The sequence below is a fragment of the Cheilinus undulatus genome, linkage group 13, assembly GCF_018320785.1.
Source record: "Cheilinus undulatus linkage group 13, ASM1832078v1, whole genome shotgun sequence".
NCBI classification, from domain to species: domain Eukaryota; kingdom Metazoa; phylum Chordata; class Actinopteri; order Labriformes; family Labridae; genus Cheilinus; species Cheilinus undulatus.
In genome coordinates this window covers 6,355,702-6,372,201 of record NC_054877.1, presented here as the reverse complement: position 1 = coordinate 6,372,201, position 16,500 = coordinate 6,355,702, and the positions used below count along the sequence as shown (strand labels likewise).

General features: G+C 40.3%; 1 protein-coding gene across 1 annotated transcript in view; it reads right to left on the bottom strand.

Moving 5' to 3' along the window:
• The window catches only part of LOC121520599 (contactin-associated protein-like 4), a 222,844-nt gene that overhangs the window by 76,443 nt on the left and 129,901 nt on the right, over positions 1 to 16,500 (bottom strand). The window contains exons 11-13 of the mRNA XM_041804138.1: positions 16,228 to 16,334; positions 6,841 to 6,960; positions 3,094 to 3,294 (exon numbers count right to left, since the gene is read on the bottom strand). Of these exons, the coding sequence (XP_041660072.1) occupies positions 3,094 to 3,294; positions 6,841 to 6,960; positions 16,228 to 16,334 (428 nt within the window). The remainder of the gene's footprint in view (positions 1 to 3,093; positions 3,295 to 6,840; positions 6,961 to 16,227; positions 16,335 to 16,500) is intronic.

Genomic DNA, 16,500 nt, shown 5'->3' with positions numbered 1-16,500 from the left:
TGAATGATAAATAATGAAAGAAAGGCAATTAAAGTGATTTAATTTGGTGTTTTTTCATCAAATGGCAATAATTTTCATCATAATGGCTTCAAATTAAGCAATCCACTTTAGAGTTTATCACTCCATTTTCTTCATTCAAATGTGATTTTAATGCCTCTGCTTTTATTACTTAATTGTAGTTATTTTCATCCCTCATAACATATAAGGTTGTCTATCAAATAAATAAATAAATAAAATAAAATAAGGACTATATAAAAGATACCAAAGTACCTAACATCTGAGGTGTGCAGCCCATTTTATTGCCCATATCTCCGGAAACTCCTCATAAAACTACCCACAACAGTAATGTTCCTGTCCATAATAAACCAAAGTGAGTTTTAAGGCTCAGTACTTGGACAGACGCACTCCCTGGGTCAACACTGGGAGCCTTAATGTGTCATAAAGTGAACTGGGTTAGAAGAAAACAGCAGAGTGCTCTCCCCATCACTCAGAGGGCTGAAAGGCGGCTCCTGCACCTAACACTGAATATATATATTGTTTTTATGGAGGGAGGGAGGTGCTAGTAGAAATGTATTTCACACCGTGTGAGTGTGTAGGCGGAGAGGAGTGAGAGGAGGTGATTGGAAAGGTCCCTGTTGAGTCAGCGCTTCTTTATTTTCCCAGAGAGCAGCCCCGACTTTATAATGGAACTTCTATTTGTCCACCCATTCTTCTTTTTCCACCACTTTCTCTATTTTCATCCATCATCTTATCTCCTGCCCCCAAAAGATGCTTCAGCAGTCAAATTCATCTCTGAGATAGTCTGTGGAGTTTCATACTGAGGAGAAACTTTGAAGAAGTGTGGAACAAAGTGATAACGTCAGCATGCTTACAAAATTACACTGACAATACCAACTTTGATATGTTTGGCAGGTGAAATGTTGAACAATTTTACCACCTTATATTTCTGCAATTTTGCTTCCTTAGACTTAATAGAAAGTCATAAATGTAAAAAACAGTAGACGATGGTGGAAGTGTTACTGCTTCACAAATACAGCACATAGTCCTTCAAAATGTGTTGGACATTATTCTGAAATGGTCCAATCACTGAAAATTTTCAGAAAACACTTAGGGAAAAATGCATTTTCAATTGAAATTTCATTGCAATCCATTAATGTTTGATATATTCACTAAAAATCTCATCAATCCACAGCCTAATAAGAAAGTTGCATAAAAGTAATGGGCTCAGCACATTTCTAGATTAATTCTCTAAGTACAGGCACATTTTTAGAGTTTCTCACATAAAATACTTTTGGGAAATTAAAAAAAACTAGTCAGGACTGTAATGGCATGCAATTTAATATGGAGTTGTCCCCCTTTTGCAGCGACAATCAACAGGCTCCACTCTACTTGGAAGGGTTTCCACAAGATTTTGGTGTTTTTGTGGGAATTTGTGCCCATTCCTCCTGTAGAGCATTTATGAGGTCAGGCACTGATGTTAAAGGAGGCCTGGCTCACAGTCTCCATTCCAGTTCATCCTAATGGTGCTTGATGGCGTTGAGGTCAGGCCTCTGTGCGGGTCAGTCAAGTTCTTCCACACTGAACTCATCAAACAACATCTTTATAGTCCTTGCTTTTGGCTCTGGGGCACAGTCATATAGGAATAGAAAAGGGCCTTCCCCAAACTGTTACCACACAGTTGGAAGCATAGCATTGTCAGAAATGTCTTGGTATGCTGAAACATTAAGATTGCCCTTCACTGGAAATAAGGGGCATACCCCAAAACAGCCCCATACCATTATACCTCCTCCACCACAGTTGGCTCAGTTCAGTCAGCCAGGTAACGTACTCCCAGCATCCACCAAACCCTCTGCCAAACAGAAAAGCATGATCTGTCACTCCAGAGCCTCTTTCTACTGCTTCACAGTCCAGTGTCGTCTGGCTTTACATCACTCCATCCGATGCTTGGCAGTGGACTTGGTGATGTGAAGCTTGCATGGACCACAGGTCACAGTTGGCCCGTGAGGTACTTAATTTGGGACAAACATAAGTGTTTCTTATGGATCCTTGGGATCATACTGCACCACAGACTTAAAGGGGATATATTTTACCCTTGTAAGACAAGTTTCTATTGGTCTCAGAGGTCCCCAAAACATGCCTGTGAAGTTTGTCGTTAATAATGCATAATAAGTCTCCTTTAAGACTTTAGATAGGTGGTCTAAAGCAATGGTTCCCAACTGGACTGGCCTCAGGACTCACCAGTCTGTCTTAAGACAGATCGTGAAACAGGTTTCCCAAAAATGTTCAACAACGCATGTTTATTTAATTGAATATGTTGTCATTTGGAGGATGATTGGACCAAAATATCTGCTATAAAAATGAAAAGAGACAAAACTGACATTTTATACCCTCTTTTCCCATCATTATGTGTTGATTTTTGCTAATTTTCCAGAGATCTTCAGAAATTACTTCAAAGGAAAAGATGCCATTTACTGCAAGAAAATGAGATAAATTAGTTGAAATATTGATCAAACATTTTAATTTACCCAATTTCACAGTAAAACGGTAAAATAAAAGGTATCAATGCATGTCCAATGAGGACGTCAGGCCTTTGGCACCCTTTTTTCAGACACCTTGTCGCAACCCACTGAAAACTGCTCCAAGACCCTTTTTTGGGTCCCGCACACCAACCACTGGTCTAAAGCACAGCTGTTTTCTTCATCCTCATGTACCTACTTTGAACCTGACCACTCCTCATTTTAAGACAAACACAATCTGAGCACATTAACAGAAATTCAAGTACATAGCTATTTAAACAAGGTTAGCACACGGCATTAAAACGACATCTATAGTTGAAGACAGGTAGAACACCTGCACTGCAAGCCTTCTGTATGATGGAGTCTATAGCCTGGTGAATTTTAACGTCATGATTCTTTACTGATTAAAGGGACTCAGAGTTTAGGAGGTTGCTGTAAAGAGGGTTAATTGCTAAGATAAACTCCTCAGCAGCCCTAAAGATCAGAAATCATGAGACGAGTTGAACCTTCACAGCCTCTACAACACAAAGATATCACTTAGGACTATATACAGCTTCACTTCTAGGAGCATATTTACCTGGAGTGTTGAGGAGGCGGGACTTCCTGCAGTGGTAGGTCAGCTCCTGTTCACAGTGCTCTGATTGGCTGATGGCTGCTGACAGCTGCTCCTCCTTGGTCGAGTAGTCAAAGTGAACTGAGTGCTGGTTTACTCCTGGAGACGCTCGGACTCTGGTCAGGTCTGTGTTGTTGTGATGGATCACCATCCAGGTGTTCTCCTCTGATGGAGAGGACAGATATATGTTTACTGATTCTTGTTGTTGAATGCTGACCAACTAAGGCTTCTAGTTCATTTGAATTTTTTTATTACTAATCCTTTTTAAATATGCTGCATAAAACCCTTGCCTTTGAAGCATCAACTCATTAATTCATGCAGAAACAGAAGATGTGGGCTGATCATGTGGGGAGACTACTTTGATACATCTCTGTTACTCTCACTGACATTTAAAAAAAAACTATCTGTCGTTTTGGGAAAAGGTTGTCATATTTACTTACCAAGCCTTATAAATAGGATTGTTATGACAATTTACATCCATAATGTTGGAGGGAATAATCCAGGAAACAGCTGATTGGCTGAGCTCAACTGAGTTTGATCTTTTCTATTGGGTTTGGTTCCTTAAAACTTAAATTTGTGGCTTTTATACATTAATTGAAAAACCGAGATATAATGTGTCTAATGTGTCACTCCATTAAAGCCTTACAATACATTCTTCATAGAAGAGCTTCAAATGCGCCCCGTCCCTCTCTGCTGTCCCGTTTCACTACCTCTGAGAGTCTGTGAGCTTCTGTGAGACAGCGCGACAGACTGCTGAGTGGCAATAAAAATCTGAAAACACGATTGTGAAATCAATTTCAAGTCTATGGGAAAGTCTTTTGGTTCTTCTTCACTCTGACTCTTGGGACAAGATCTCCTCAGCATCCCTGAGCAGGTGGGGCTGTTTTTTACTCCACTCTGCGGTAGGACTGACAGTAGGAGGGAGGGAGAACTTCGTGTGTAAAAAATGTATGAAGCACGTTTGAGCCTCTGAGTGACACATAAACAAGCTGGAGGAAGCGCCGTCCCAGCCATGGGAACACAGAGCTGAGAACAACAAACCCAGAGAGAGTTTGGATCTACTCTCTTTTAAGGGCGGAATTACTTTACAACATACGTATTTACACAGCTGGGCTTTCTGCAGACATATGGAAAAGTCAGTCATTACTTGAGACTCAGGTCATAAGAAGGCATCTGGGGGTCCTCCCTTAGGAAATTGTGAGCATCCATCACTTATTTCCTCGCAGTCTGGTGAATATTTAGACAAAGATTTGTGGTGGCAGTTTAAATATAAGGAGGACATTAATGCAGGAGGTTACTGATGCATGAGGCTCACACTGTTGGAAGATTCAATCCATTTAACAAATAAGGAGTTTCAGAGTTTAAAGATATTTTTAATCTTAATAATTTTATCTTAAATTGATGCCTTGTTGAAATCAATCCAAAATATACAGGAAAAGAAAGCTGCAACCTGTTTGTCAAAGTATTTTAGTCAACAACTGGAAAAAAGCAGCATCCAGTGCTGTGAGAAGTATTTGCCCCTTTCTGACTTCTGATGTTTTTGCATATATATCACACTTAAATGTTTCAGATCATCAAACCAATTTTTATTTCTCACAAAGACAACCCAAGTAAATACAAAATGCAGTGTCTGAATCATTATTTAATTCCTTAAGGGGGGAAAAAATCCAAACCTATCTGGCCGTCTGTGAAAAAGTAATGGCCCCTTCTTGTTAAATCACGAGTTAACTGATGAACCACAGTTCTTGGAAAGCCCAGTTCAATTTCACTGGCCACACCTAGGCCTGATTACTACCAGATTTGTTGAATAACAAAATCACTTAAAAAGAATATGTCAGAAAAAGCGAGGTACGCTACAATACATAATTATATATTCTGTCCAAAATGCTGATATTGCAGATATGCTGCAAAAAGTTTGATGTAAATTGGATGATTATCACTCTGTTAGTTGGCGCTTTCATCAAAGAGAACATGAAATGCAATGTAATATGAAAAGGATGCACTGGGGAACATATGGCCAAGAGCAGTGGTTCTCAAATGGTCTGGCACAGCCCACTGGTGTGCCTTGAGCCAAGTCTTGGTGTGCCGTGGAAATATATACAACCGTAAGTAATTATGTAATCAATAACTGAAGTTCAGTCAGGACCACTCTGTTAAGAAACACACATGATGTGTGGTTATTAAAAGTTTTTTCTGGTTTAGCAGCTATGACACTGATAAAGTCAGAGGCAGAATAAAGGAGGAGCTGGGGTGGAGGAAGGCTGTTAAAAGAGGCTTGCAGAGGGAGAAGCAAAGCGTAGCCAGGCAAGAGCAGTTTGCAGTTTGCAGTCAACAGCGCCTGCCTGAAGTAATGCTATACACTCATTTACTGTGGCATGTAAGAGGCTATTTTGTATAGATATGGTTTTGGTGTGCCTTGAAATTTTAGCTTGATCTTAGGTGTTCCTTCAGAAAAAAAAAAAAAAAAAAAAAATTAAAAATTAAAAACCACTGGTCTAGAGCTTAGGTTGTGCCCTTTGTATTTAGGCGGCCTGGGTTTATTCTGGTCTGCAGCTCCTTTCCTGCATGTCTGTTGACTGTTCTAGACTCCATCCATTGTCTTTCTCTCTGAATGGGGGCATAAAAAGCCCAGAAATATATCTTCTTTAAAGAAAAGGATGCATTCCAGATGAATTCAAACCTAGTTAAATCTAGAGGGGTGTTGTTTAAATCAGTGGTTCTCTACTGGTCTAGTTACAGGATCCATCGCTACCGCCAAACAACAAATCAGAACCTAAATTTATCATTATTTTCAATCACTACTAAATGCTTTTTAAGAAAAATTGGCCTGTTTGAACTTGAGATGAATCAAAAAACATGATGGATCTAAATAATGCTAGATCCTTCAAAATAAAAGCACATCATAGATTTTGTGCTGCATAATTTTCTAGGTGCACATCTGCAACCCACTGAAAATGGCTTCAAGACTCACTGTAGGGTCCTGACCCACCAGATGATGCTTCATCATCTGAACACATTTAAACACGTGTTAATGAGGGGATTTGTTGTTTAAAATAAGAGCTTGAGAGTGCAACAAGGTCTGTTAAGACTTTGGTTTGAGCTAAGAATTTACAGTAAACTCCACAAAAACTGCTTAATTGGGTTTTAAGAACAATTTTCTTATGAAGAATGGGTGGTGAATGAAGTCCTCTGATCCTCATAAGAGGAAACACAAACATGTGCAGTATTTAAGAAATGTCTAAGTGTGTTTTTAGATGGAACATTAAATGATCTCCCTTGATTAAACCATATACTCTTGTGTTTATTTCCTTATAAACTGTTATTAAATGCTCTTGTCTTTTATTGCTCAGTGTCATTATTCAAAGAGCTCCTAATGAGAATGTGCTGTAATGCAAATGAACAGAATAACCTTGGATGTGAAGAGAATCAGAGAGTGAAAGACAGAAAGAGAAAACGGATTTCATCCCTATTTAGATTTATGTATAGATGCAAATCAAGTGAAGGAGTTGACAGAATATGAGGAGGCCTGTCATCATAATTCATATTTATATGTTTATATGAATAAAATACACAAGAAAAATAGGGGGAAGAGAAGAAAATGGAAGACGAAGTGGATCAGAGAGTAACATGAGGGGCATAATCATTTACAATTATGCAAAAAAAACGCTCATAAAACTGTTGAGTGATTATGAGAGGAAGAATTTATGTCACCTGTCATGTTGCAGTAGACCAGCTGTGGTTTGATCGGTCCGCTCCCGTCCACATCGATGTAAAAGTATCCCGACGTGTTGCCGTTGTGTTTGTACGCCTCGCAGGACTGCTCGTACACAGCTGGGAGGAAAAATAATGAGATCAGCTGTGGCATGAATCAACATCAACATCAAGACGTCAGCTGTGAGGGGAGAAGGATCACACAGCAAGGAGGACTACAGGTGCTGAATCACTCATACATTTAACAACTGACTCACTGCAGAGAATCAGGCAGTTTATTCCTGTAACAGAGTTCAATAAATAAAGATAAATCCAACTGGAGAGGACTGTAATGACTGATGGGTGCACAAAGACTCCATAAATAACATTTCAGACCCTTATGAGCCCTACATCTTCCTCTCTCTCTCTTTGAGTCTTCTTCCTTTGTCTGCTTTTCCATGGACACTCATCGTGCATACTCTGCCGTCAAGAAGCCCTTTAAAGGCACAATATTTTTGCACACATTAATTTTTGCATTGAAACTTCTACATTGTTTAAAAATGACTCCTCCTTTGTTTAATATATGTTTTTTTGACTTGCAACACCTCAAACATTTCCATGCAACATTAAAGCCTGCTATCTACAGAAGCTTAAACTGTTACTAGCAGCCGTTTCCTAGTGTAGTCTTGTTTAGACCTTCTTATTGGTGATGGATGGTAATTCTCTGCAATCACATGTGCATGCTATCATTCATATTGTACAACCATACAAAAACTGAGCCACAACTGAGCCACTCAAAAATACTGTGGACACAGACCCTATTGCTGCTGCTGTCTGGACCAGGACACTCTTAATAAAGAGATTTGAGATCCTATGATAAGAGATCAACCATGATAAAACACATCAATGCTGGTATAATTTCTGACATTTGCACCAAACTGATAAAAATCTGCATTTTACACTTTCAGTTAGCTCAAACAGACATCTGCTTTGAAAAGGTAGGGCTTATGTGACGTAGAATCCTACCATTGGTAGAACGTTACAGCCTCTAACTGACTTTACCATTCAGAGACCACTCCCATCCTCTCCTGCACCTGCAATGTCTTGGCTCTGAGAGCTCTGGCTTTAGTAACGCTGGTGCTGGAGCCAACAGCCCAAACAGGTAGTGCTCAGGCACACCAGAGTCCACCGCCACTCCACAGCCTGCTTCTGGGGACTCTGGAGGGGAAAAATCCTCCACCTCTAAAGATCAGTCTGAGGCAGCAGTGCTGCAGGACTCTGTGCTACTTTCTGGCAAGGGGAGTCACTGTCACTCCCTCCTCATCTGGAAAACCCGGTCCCTTTCCCCTCCCTCCTCTCAGTACCAAACTGCTCCCTGTCTACACATTTTTTGAAATCCTGAAGTGGGCAGAGTTAGCTTTGAGCTGGGGGTTCACTTACACTTTAAGATACATGTCTGCACATGACTGCTTTTGAATGTGCATGGCTGTTTTCAACTGCTTAAACTAAACTCAGGTAAAGTGGGGTCCCTAATCTCTGACACCTTTATTTTCGGGGTCAAGAGCTTGTTGAGAACCCTGCCTGTCACCAGTCTGTCAAGCTCCTGAAGTTTGTGGATGACATGACCCTCATCGGACTCATCACTGGTGGGGACGAGTAAGCCTACAGGTGGAAGGTAGACCATCTGGTGGTGGTTGGTGGTTGTAGACTTTAGAAGGATGCTGCCACCCATGCTACGGCCCCCATAACCCTCTGTGGCACCCCAGTTTCCACTGTGAACTCTTCCTGCTTCTTGGGGACCCTCATCACCCAGGCCCTCAAGTGAGATCTGATGTTAAAAAAGCCCAGCAGAGGATGTACTTCCTGCAGGAGCTGCAGAAATTCAACCTGCTAAAGTAGTCGATGGCACACTTCTATACCATCATCACTGAGTCCATCCTCACCTCCTCCATCACAGTCTGGAACGCTGCAACCATGGCAGCACATCGTCAGCTTTGTAGAGACAGTGAATGCCTGCAATCTACCATCTTTCCACAACATGTACATCTCCAGGACCCTGAGGCATGCAGGTCAAGTCACCCCGGGCACAGACTTTTTGAGGCCCTCCTCAATGGCAGGAGGCTGAGGTCCTTTAGGACCAAAACTTCCCTCCACAAGAACAGTTTCTTCCTCTCTGCTGTCAGTCTAATGAACAGTACTCCAGCCCTCTCCTGTAAACAACTGCTGTGAACAATTCCACTTCACAAGTAGTTTTACAGCATGAATAAAGAAGGTCACTTTAAACAGCTTTTCTCCCTCATAATGTGAAATTCATCCAATAAATCAAACAGTTGTTTACTGTTCAGCAAATAGACCTTATGGAGTCAGGTTTTCATTAAACAGCCTCAATTTAAGACAAGAAGTAAGCAGCATAGGCAGCAGAGCTGAGCAGCACATCTCTACTCATTTTGTTATTGTTTGTATTGAAAACCCCTGGAAGCTGAATCTACATACTGCACGTTGAAAGTAAATCCATATCTTTAGGTTCCCACACTCTGCTCACCTATTTACCTCTCTCTGCGTCTGCACAGCCACAGGTCCTCTATTCATCACATTTCTTCAGTGTGGGAAGAAAAAGGCCTTCACTGAAACATCAGCATGAAAATGAAACCGGAGGTGAACTGTGTGGGAAACTTTGCTCTTCTGTTTTCGAGGATTTGTCTCGAGGGAATCGGTACAGAAGCTGTAAATCTCACCTATAAATTCACCTCAGTGCTGCGGTTTCATTTATTCATGCAGCGTTTGGTAGTTTAGTCACGGCTACAGACTCATCAGCCTCCATCATAACTCTGTCATACAAAGTGTAACCTCCTCCACTGGAAGGAGAGGATGTTCAGAGATCAAATATAGCTCACAGCAGGAGGGCTCTTTAAAGGCTGATGAAAATGTTAGCTTTATGTTGCAGCTTCAGCCATCATTACACCCTCATGTAAAAATAGCCATTTTAGGGCTTTTTCACTCCTATAGTTCATTCGCTCTGGTCAGACCAATTTGTTCCATTGTTGCATAATTGATGTTGGTTCCTGTGTTGGTTCTAAATTGTTTGTGTTTATAAAGTTATTTAGAAATGGGGGCAGCTGTGGCTTGAAAATAATATGCTGATGTGAAGAAGGAGCTTATCTAAAAGGTTTCGGTGAAGGTGCATGCTAATCCTCCTGAATCATGACCTGCACTTCCACTGAAATTCTTTCCAAAAATTCCTCAGGGATGCCTGTGGTCTTAAACACATATCTTCCACTGGCTACAGTAGCTAGTATAATTTTAAAAAGCTCCAGATAGATTCACGCTCTTACTACAAACAAACTGCACCAGAGACAAAAAACAGTAGTCCAAGACCCGCTTTTTCTAGCAGTCTTGGAGCCATTGTTTGGTCAGCACGTAGCTTTCATGCCCGCACAAATGAACCGTTAAAACTTTGCAAATAGATTCAGATTTGTTGTAACTGGACTAGAAAGGCTGGGAAAAACTTTGATGAAGCACAAGTCAATCAATCAATCAATCAATCTCTATTTGTACATCGCCAATTAATGACCAAAGTTTTCTCAAGACACCTTACAAAAAGGGCAAGTCTTAACCAAACTTTCGTGGCCTTTTATAATCAAGAGGAGCGATAACCACCATGAGCACTACACTAGCAGGATTTAGCCTTAACACAGTCTCAGAAAAACTTCAGATTAACCCTTTACCTACTGACCCAGCGCCGGCGCTGTGTTTTATATGTCTGGACTATAATTATCGTAACTCTGTCAAAGTTTGTCTGATCAGAAAAAATCCAACGGTGTTGGAAAGCAGAGAATTGTGGGCATGCGCACATAATTGTTTCATTATGGTACTCACAACCATAAGACATTGGAATTTATAGCAAAACACCATAGCAAAACACCAGAAGTATTGCGAGACCACTACACGGATTCTCAACACTGCAACTCCTTGAAAGTTTGCTCAATCTAAAAAATTCTAACGCTGACAGAGAGCTGAGAATCTGTGCTTTCCGGCAATATATGATGTGTGGTACATACAGTGCTTAAAAAATTTATTAGACCACCCTAACCCTAACCAAAGTAAGGTTTATGCCACAGCTGCCCTAAATTAACAGCATTGGTAATTACCAAAACCATTTTTTATGTTTCTGCAATGGTTAATACACCAATATGTAGAAGCTCTTTAACCCAAATGATATTTTTAATGCTAAAATAGAATTACTATTGTTATCCATGAATTTTCAAATTTACTGATTTACAAAAAAACTGAAAAAATAGTAAAGCACATTAATATTTCTTGATTAATATGTCAAATTATAGTTATTTACTTGCATTCCTGAACAGAAAAATTAGCTTTAGTGGTTGAATGTTATGCTTGATTAATTTCTGACTTCTCAGAGAAGCCCAGTGAGCCGGCACAAATTTTGGTATAAAAAGGTGAATTCAGCTTGAAATCCCTCATTCCTGTTCAAAATGGTAAAACGTGGAGAGCTCACTGAAGATGAAAAAGTCTGCATTAAAGCACTTCATGATGCTGGACGGTCTCTGAGACAAATAAAATCTAATAAATTTGTTAAGCACTGTATATTACCGTAATGTTGAACAGCATCGCGAAAACGGCAGCTTTGGCAGAAGACGAGTGAGAAAGAAGAGTGAAGGAAGAGAGTAAAAGGAGAGCGCGCGAGAGAGGTGTTTTGTTTACAAAAACAGCATTAGATAGTGGCATTTGTGCGTGTCTGTCATATTCAGTAACAATATGTTACTTGAGAATGTTGAGAATGCATTTTCCACCTTTATTTGCACTAATTGTCGCCTGTGTATACAGTTATCTTTTGCACTGTGTTTTGCACACCCAGAGTCCTAGACTCAAAAACATGATTGGTGATTGTTCTAATCATGTATAGGTTCACATTTCAAATGTCAAATCAAAACTACATGAGCAAAAACAAAATTTATTCTCATAAAAGCCATGAAAAACAAATCTGTTTTTGTGTTTTTCTTCTGTTAAACTGCTGACAATTTCATATAATGTGCAATAATCATTAACTAGATGTTGAAAAGTCAAGTTCAAGTACTCCTGGGAAAAGGGACCAAAGCTCTCAGACTTAGGGCATTTCCTGACTATTTTACAGCCATAGTAACAAAATATGTCCAAATTGCCATTTTAGACTTAGTAGGTAAAGGGTTAACAGGGAAAAAATATCATATATATCCATGACATGGCTATATCTCACACCCATGTGGGCATGGATGACTGGTCTCTCTGTCCCTTTTATTAGAAGCCAATTAGAGCCACGAAACATGTTTCGTGGCTCTAATTTCATATGCATATGAAATACTGAGCATGGGCCATCAATTCTTAATGAAGCCATTTGGTAAATCAAACTCTTACCATAGTCAGTTGGCTTATGAGCAAAAACATCTTTTCAACAGGGAAAAAGCTTTCAACCTTGCAAAGCAGATGGTTTCTGTGTTCCTCACTGGCGAATCCATCTTGCAAAGCTCCCATCTGAAACGTTTGAGCCCGCGTAGAAAGTGACAGGACCAATCAGCATCAAAGGACAGTACTTTCAGGCGACATATGCAAGCAGCAACAAGAGACTGGTACAATTTTGGCAGAAGAGATCAGCATGGATGCTGCTAAAGCACCAGTTTTTTCAGAACTTGACGACATTTCTTTGTTAAAAGAAGAACACAGAACAGCAGTGAGTTGTTTTCTTTTCAAAAAAAAACAAAAGTTGTGTACTGACATGTCTACAGTCACCATGGTTCCCATTATTCCTCGCGGCTACGTCATGTGTTTTGTAGCTCCAACTGGCCCGTAAAGATCAGACAGACAGAACATTACTCCAATCACACTCCGAGTTTTCTTCAAATCTTCTGCCCTTACCCAAATGTTTAGTATTGAAGGTTTTCCGGATGGATGTGTGAACCAAATCCATCTGGCGTGTCAGATTAACTTTCAGCTGCATCCACGCTAACCATCTCACCAGCAGCCATTGTTTACAGGCTTGCAGTTGCTTCAACTAAACCACACCTGTACCTACCCCCTCTTTCTCCTTAAAAGAAGCTGACTGGTCCAGTCATTCTCTGACTAGGAGCAAGAATTTTAGCTATAAGCTTTGCGAGATGAATCTACCTGATGGCAGACATGAAATCTAGCAGATCCATCTGCACTGCAAGTTCAGTTGTACATGTCTGGCCACACACTACAGGATATTGCAAATGATTTTTTATCCTAATAATCCTCAAGTGTGGGGTGTCAACATGACAGTTTTACTGATCCAACACCTGTTGTTGCCTCAAAGACCTTGAATCCTAAACGTTAAACATGTTGCAATTCTAGGTAATAATGCCTCAGAGAGAAAACCCATAACAGCCAGTGATGCCTGCAACATCAGCTAGTTTTCTATGATCAGATAGGCCATGTTCCTTAGGACAGCTTTTTATCCATTTATTTATTTTTATGAACATTACTGTTCATCTGCAAAATCTAGCTGACTTTTGCTTCTTTCTTCAAGCTGCCTTCCCTGGCTTTAATTTCGTGTTTCTTGCTGGTATAGCAAGAAATACAAAAGGTCAGATGATCAGAGACACCTGCAACCTATTTTCCAGAAATATGTTGGTTTTTAAGGTAAAATTCTGCGGGAACTCACATTAACCTCCTGCTGTCCCTCAACAGTGGATGCACAGATTTAATATGTAGCTGAGACTGCTCTGCCGTGCCCTCTTTCTGGTTGCCACTGTATTTAACTTTTCCTGTTCATGTGCTTTATTGTGCCTGCTTCTTCGTTTCTTCCTCAATAGTAGTTAGCAAAAAGCTACTAGCTCTACTGTGACCTGGACTGGAATGCAGAGGATGCATCTTTGCCTTTACCTCTCTATTCGGACGTCTTTGCCATGTGACTGCTAACCACACTTTTTGGGAATCTAAGTTCAATATCACCTGAACCAGGCCTGATTACTGCCAGACCTGCTGAATCAAGAAATCTAATCAATAGAACCTGTCTGACAAAGTGAAGAAGGCTCGAGATCTCAAAAAATAACAAATTATGGCGCCATCTAAAGAAATTTGAGAACAGATGAGAAGCAAATTCATTGACATCTATCAGTCTGGGAAGGATTACAAAGCCATTTCCAAGGCTTTGGGACTCCACTGAACCAAAGTGAGAGCCATTAGCCACAAATGGGGAAAACTTGGTACTGGAGGTGAACATTCCCAGGATTGGCCAGCCAACTAAGGCTCCGACAAAAACAATATATTGCCGTTTGGTTTTGAAAAAGTTTTCCGAAAAGATGAAGTTGTTTCAGGAACCACTTTAAATGATTGAAAATGCTGTAGTGCATATGCCAAGCCTGTACGTCGCGCTGTAACGCTGCCACCGAAATGCACCAAGGGAGAAGAAGAAGATCCCAGAAAACTGACACAAACGTTCTTCTCAATGTCCTTCTGATTGTTCTCCGCATTGCATTTAAGAACATATGGTTTATGCCTTTCACGGTGGTGGTAAAGGAGCACCAGATTTTGCTGTAAAAGCCATAACAGGCTCAGTAGCTTCTGCAGCAGGAACACAACCCTGTAGTCCACCATTAATGTTTTGGTTGGACGCACACAGGCACCTTAAGGGAGATACGCTATGTGTGTCGAATTGTTTCAAGAAAGATGCGGATAGCCATCCACACGGAGATGAAATGGTAGTCATTTACGGATTCATGCACTCTGGGACCTGTTTTCAGAAAGTATCGTTTACAGTCACCCTAAACGCCGATCCGACATAAAACTTATACGTATACACCTGAATTTGTTTCCATGTGGACAGGGCCTAAGATGACTCCAGGAACACATCAACGACTCATCCAGGAAGTCTGACAACACCCAGAACAACATCTAAAGACCTGCAGGCCTCACTTCACTCAGTTAAGGTCAGAGTTCATGACTCAACAATCAGAAAGAGACTGGGCATAAATGGCACCATGGGAGAGCTCCAAGGCCAAAACACTGCTGACAAAAAAGAACAGAAAGGCTTGTTTCAGGTTTGACAAAAAAAAAAAAAAAAAAATGTCTTGATGATCTTCAAGACTTTTGGGAAAATATTTTGTGGACTGACAAGTCAACTTTTTGAAAGGCGAGTGTCCCTGAATGAGAATGCATCAGGACAATGATCCCAAACACACCAGCAAGTCCACCTCTGAATGGCTCAAAATGAAAATGAAGGTTTTGGAGTGGCCAAATCAGAGTCCAGACTTAACTCTGACTGAGACACTGCGACATGATCTTAAACAGGCTGTTCATTTTTGATAACCCTCCTATTTGCCTAAATTAAAACATTTCTGAAAAGAAGAGAGAGTCAAAATTCCTCAGCAGTGATGTAAAAGACTTATCGCCAGTTATTGCAGACGTGTGATTTCAGTTATTGCTGCCAAGGGTGGCACAACCAGTCATTAGGTTCAGGAGACAGTTACTTTATATGTAGGTCCAGGTAGGTTTGGATGGATTTTTTTTCCCCTTGATTAATGAAATTGTGATTTAAAAAGTGCATTTTTTATTTACTCAGGTTATCTTTGTACAACATATAAATTTGTTCGAGATCCGAAACATTTCAGTGTGACAAATATGCAGAAAAAGAAGAACTCCAGAAGGGCGTAAAAACTTTATTATAGCATTAGTGTTGTTTCTAAATGTACATTTGATAAGCTTGAAGGTATCCTTTTTAATGTGGACCTCAGGAAGACTTCATGTGCTCTAGAGTACAGCTAATGAGGATCCAAATAAACAAATGAACTCCTTAGACTAGGATAAGATGATAACATCGACAGGTCAAATAAAAGTCAGGAGATTGGCCTGGCTTACTGTGTTGTTTGTTTAAAACTTATCCAGTGTTTTATGCCGTTTCAAACTCTAAAAAAGTGCCACATTTTTCAAAAAGAGGAATCAGATTAAAACAAAGCAAAATTAGTGTTCAAATAACCCCTTAAAACACAAAAATAGGCTTCCATAGACAGATTTGTGTGGTCATTTTCTGCTACTGGTGATATTGTTTTCTGTTTTTCCTTTTTATTTTGGTGCATTATGTATGAAGCTTTCTGAATTACCCTTCGAAAGGTGCCGCACAAATAAACTTGGATTTAATTATCTTTGTTTTATCCTCTCTGTAATGGGAGTAATATCTCCAAATGTCTTTGGATGTTTGCTTTAATTCCATCTCCTCTCTTTGCTCTTCTTCTGAGTTTAAATTATGCAGGAAGGAAAAAATCCTCATGATTCTGTTTGACACACTGCCTCATTCCTAATTTGTTTTTCATCCGTCTCATTAAAGCTCTATCCTTGCCTGTCTGTCTGTGCCGTTCCTCATTAGATGTGGTGCTCGCTGACTGACAGGTGACTTACAGCTGTGACAGGTGGCTCCGTTGTACCCGCTGTCAGAGCAGTTACAGTGAAACACGGTCCAGGACTGACTGCACAGACCGCCGTGCTCGCAGCGACTGGGAGAACACCTGAAAGACAAACAGAAAGAGATGGAGAACAAAGTGAGAAAATATTTTTAAAAAACCAAGGTGATCATGCTTTGGCCAAAAGGACCCTCAGCTCTAGGCCCAAAGCCGAAGATATGCCTGCTGTTTCCCCTGCATTCATGTATGCCAGCTGTGAATACAATATCCT